The sequence below is a fragment of the Centruroides sculpturatus genome, unplaced genomic scaffold (genome assembly GCF_000671375.1).
Source record: "Centruroides sculpturatus isolate CEXI.00-Female unplaced genomic scaffold, Cexi_2.0 scaffold177, whole genome shotgun sequence".
Lineage (NCBI taxonomy): Eukaryota > Metazoa > Arthropoda > Arachnida > Scorpiones > Buthidae > Centruroides > Centruroides sculpturatus.
In genome coordinates this window covers 377,779-382,314 of record NW_019384358.1, presented here as the reverse complement: position 1 = coordinate 382,314, position 4,536 = coordinate 377,779, and the positions used below count along the sequence as shown (strand labels likewise).

General features: G+C 26.0%; 1 protein-coding gene across 1 annotated transcript in view; it reads left to right on the top strand.

Annotated features, from left to right (window-relative positions):
* LOC111640209 (glutamyl aminopeptidase-like) overlaps window positions 1-3,798 on the top strand; it is a 12,604-nt gene extending 8,806 nt beyond the window's left edge. Inside the window, exons 2-5 of the mRNA XM_023386211.1 lie at window positions 3,194-3,249; window positions 3,320-3,467; window positions 3,536-3,612; window positions 3,687-3,798. Of these exons, the coding sequence (XP_023241979.1) occupies window positions 3,194-3,249; window positions 3,320-3,467; window positions 3,536-3,612; window positions 3,687-3,798 (393 nt within the window). The remainder of the gene's footprint in view (window positions 1-3,193; window positions 3,250-3,319; window positions 3,468-3,535; window positions 3,613-3,686) is intronic.
* Window positions 3,799-4,536: the final 738 nt, after the last annotated feature.

The window sequence follows — 4,536 nt, the reverse complement described above, 5'->3', positions numbered from 1 at the left end:
GATGTTTAAAAATTTTTTCGTTGAATTTTAGTTTGTAACCCATCAAATTTTTGAATATTGTAGCGTCTACATGACTATTTAATTTGTCTGTAATTGTCCAAAAAAAGCGAAACAAATCTGGTTTACCAAAACAGGTCTTGTATGTTTTCATTTGTTATAAATTGCACTTTTTTATAAACCTTGTGGTCATTGAGCTACCTCTAAATATCAATATATCAAGTTCAAATTTCTTCTGTAGTAATTTGAGACCAGTTGGAATAGTTCTGGAGCCTAGGACCACAGAAAAGTAAGCGATTTATTTTTCTCCTATTTTAAGCACCATCCTAGTTTCAGGTTTTGTTCTCCTATTTTAAGCACCATCCTGTTTTGTTCTCTCACCTTGGGTCAGTATGACCCAAGGTGAGAGAACAAAACAGGACAAAACAGTTTTACGTGTAGAGATTTCAATAACACAGAATTCTACATGATCTATCAGGAGGCTAAGCCGAAAGCGCCATGAACAACCAATAGTGTGGAAAATCCTCCAATACAAACTCAGAAAACGTGCATATTATGTCCAAGTGTTGAAAAAGCTAGAAGAGGACTGTGCTGTCCGCCAAGAAATGTGTCATGATATCTTGGATTCTGTGAAACAAGAGGTTCGCTAGTCAGTTGATTAATGGAATAAGACAACACAATGATTCGACGATCTGCCACAGACATACCTCCAGGAGAACTTTCTAAAGAAACTGGCTGCTATTTAAATATAGACACGTAAAGAAAACCCGAAAAACTCCCCGTTGCTGAGGCACAAATATATGACCAATTACCTGTAGTGTTTAGTGGTTTTATTCATGAAAAAAGAAAATTTGATGGTACTTCCACATAGGTTAATTTACTCAAAAGTGCACAATCCATAACGATTCTTTCTTCTTGGGTCAGCATGCTTCACACGACTGCAAACAAATGATTTTGTTAAAATGGATCGAGACTTTATGATCACTCTAAATTTATATTATTAAAATATACAGAGTGTCCCGAATATTTCCAAAATACAAAGGTGAAATGTAGCTTTATTTTCAAAACGTTAAAATGTCAGAATTCAGATTTGTGTCAGTGGATTGACGGAGTTCGGCAACGGAATACATGGGTGATCTGCCAATGGAGTAACTTGTAGCAGTACTTCCTATGCAGAATCTGAATTCTGTTTAGGTGTTAGACACATGCAGAAAACCCGGAACACTGCATGGTGACCAGCCCATTGTTCAGGCACGAACCAATGACCAACTACCAGTTTTCAATACTTTTATTTATTCGGCCACTTGTGAGTTTGATTTGTGTCAGTGTATGGAGACTTTTGGAAAAATATTACACTATATACTTTGTATATTTAAAAAACTATATTACAAGTTTATATTTAATACTGTTTTAAAATTTATAGATTAATATGGAATTCATTGCAAAATCACTACAAATTAATGTAATGTTTATAATTTTATTTAATAAATTAATGTAAAATTTTAATGAGATATACATTATTACAATTTTTAAAATACGTTAAATGAAAATAATTTTTAATTTTATTTATAATCGTTATTTTAATTATTTAATAGAATAAAACTCTTTAACAATATTTTTTTTAATCTGTGATATTTTGATAACGAATCTATTGGTGAATACAAAAACCATTTTATTCATTCAAATATTTAAATAAATAATTCTAAAATTAAATTAATTTTTGATGTATAAAAATTAAATAAATATTCATGTCATGTAAACTTAATGCGATTTATTAAAATTCATAAGGTGTTAAATAAAATATGTAAATTTTATTACTGTCAAAATATTACGCAGTTTATTTTCTTTTTAAAAAACAGTTCAAGTGAAATTTATCTTTTGTATGAATTTTATTGAAAATAAAAATATATTTATTTATATATTGCTATAAATATTTAATTTTAATTTAACAATAAATCAAAATATCCAAAATTTAACTATACATTAATGGACTTAATGATATTATATTAATTTGCAATAAAGCTAATTCTATATAATTATGTTGTCTACATGAAGAACTATACAATAAAGTCAACAGAAAATGTTATTCATTATCATATGCATTAGCTTTATCCTTCTGATTGATTATCAAGTATAATTGACTCCTGATAATGATATCATTAAAGTGGTAAAGTGGATTAATGATGCCAAGACAGTACAATCGATTAAGTTCAACGTTTGTCTTTGTTTAAATCTAAACATGTAGATTAAAACTTTTATTAAATATAAAAAAGAAAATAAGTTTTAAAGCATAAAAATTTAAATATAATTTGATTATTACATATAGGAATTATTAAATGCATTGTTATTAATTTAAATAAGGGCAATATTCAGAGATGAATTTAGACTTATTGTAGCCCTAAGCTATTACATATAAGAGGACTTTTTCTGTCTACTAAATAATAAATAATTTAAAAGAGAAGGCTCTAAGCTGGTAACATGAGGTCTAAAGATATCGTTTGTTTAGCTTACTTGTAAATATAGCATTAGCAATATTATTATGCTAGTTTATTACACAAATAAATTAGTCTATTAATTATGTAGGAAGTAATTTAAATAAATTATAATTTATTAAATAATGAAGCTTTTAAACTATTTTCTAGAGCAGACTTAAACATAAAATTATAATAAAATCTAATTTCGTATAATGTATAATAAACTTAATTTTTAAAGTTAGGTTACTTATCTCCAAATATTAATAACTTATATATACTTGCATCCATCTGGTCATTCATTATAAGTCAGTATAGTTTAAAGTAAATTATATAAATCTCATAGTAGATTTAAATTTGCATTCTTTTCTTAATGATGTATGCCATATTTAAAGACGTTATTGAAGAATAATTTTTCAATTAACTTTCAAATAGCAATGATTTGTATATCGTACCAAAAATAAGTCTTCATTTTAATTTTAAAATAAATTCACTTTACAATAGAATCTATAATTCTTTGGATTTTAATCAATTTGTCCAAACTTTTTTGTTTTAAATTTACTCTTTCGAATCGTTTATAACATTACAAAAATTGTTTTTTTTTTCTTTGTAACGAATTTAATTTTAAAAAAATCTAATAACGAGTTACGTAACTTTTCCAGTAACATTTAAAACTGCGTATGTTGCCATCTCTTATGATATNAATTTAAAAAATTAATTTTAAGGTTTTCAGCGCCGTCGATCGTGCCGGTTTGATAGACGACATATTCATGCTAAGCAGGTAAGTTCGTTCGAGTTCATTAATAATGTTTATACATGAAATTCGTTCAACGTGTGGTTATTTATTTCAGAGCAGGAATTTTACATGCTTCGTATATTTTCGACGTCGTTAAATATTTAAAAAATGAAAAAGAATATGCACCTTGGAAGATAGCTTTAAGTCATTTTCATGATCTACTAATGCTTTTAGAAGATGATTCGCATCTGTTACTTATCCAGGTTAATTCTAAATTTAAGTGTAAATTAATAATATTCGTAAATTTTAACTAAAATTTTCTATTTATTAGAATTATTTTTCAAGTATACTTGCATCAATTATAACCGAATTTTCAGACTGGAATGAAGAAGAATCTAACCAAATGATGTAAGTTGGCTTCTTGACGATATTTTACATTTAATTTAAATAATTTTAACATGAAATTTTTATTTAAAACATAGAAAATTACGTACATCCGTCTTTCTTTCCGCTCTAAAGATTGAAAATGTGGATATTATTCAGAAATCTATACAAATGTTTCAAAACTGGATGGATAGAGACGAACCGTGTTAGCTTTTTCTCTTCTGAATTTCTAGTTTTTTTTAAATATTATTTTAATGTTTATTATTTATTGCTAAATATTATTTGATCCAAGTCAATTTATGAATAATTTATAAGTAATTTATATTCTTAGAGGTTAATCAAATTTAATTATCACTAAATGCTCTAAGTATTATTAACTTTTGCTGTTTGTTTCTTAAACTACAAAAACTAGATTTATATAAAATTCCAACATTCTGCATTCCTAAAATGTCTTAGATCAACATAAATTCAAGTGATGTTGCCATTTGTTGGCAATTTATTATAATTAATTGCTTGATTTAACTAGATAAATAAAATATAAACGAACCCATCAACTTTGTTTTAAAATATTTCTGATCCTACAAGTTAAAATGTTAATGAAATTCTTGAAAGTAATTAACTTTTCAAACTGTTAAACAAAATGGCTAATAATTAAAAAAAAAAAAAAAACAATTTTCCTCGGGACTTATTCAAAATTTTTTATTTCATAATAAATTATAATTTATAATTAACTTTATAATATTATTTTTCTTTACAAAAATTAAATTTTATTAAAATAAATTTAAACGAAATAAAATTTTTTTGACATTTATTTAATTTTACATCATGTTGTTCAAAGGAGTGCTCAGGATGACGCCAATGATTCTATGGCACCATCAATTGACTAGTAATTTAGAAGAAGAAAATTTACCGAACAAATGGTGATGTCACAACACAACTAGTATCATT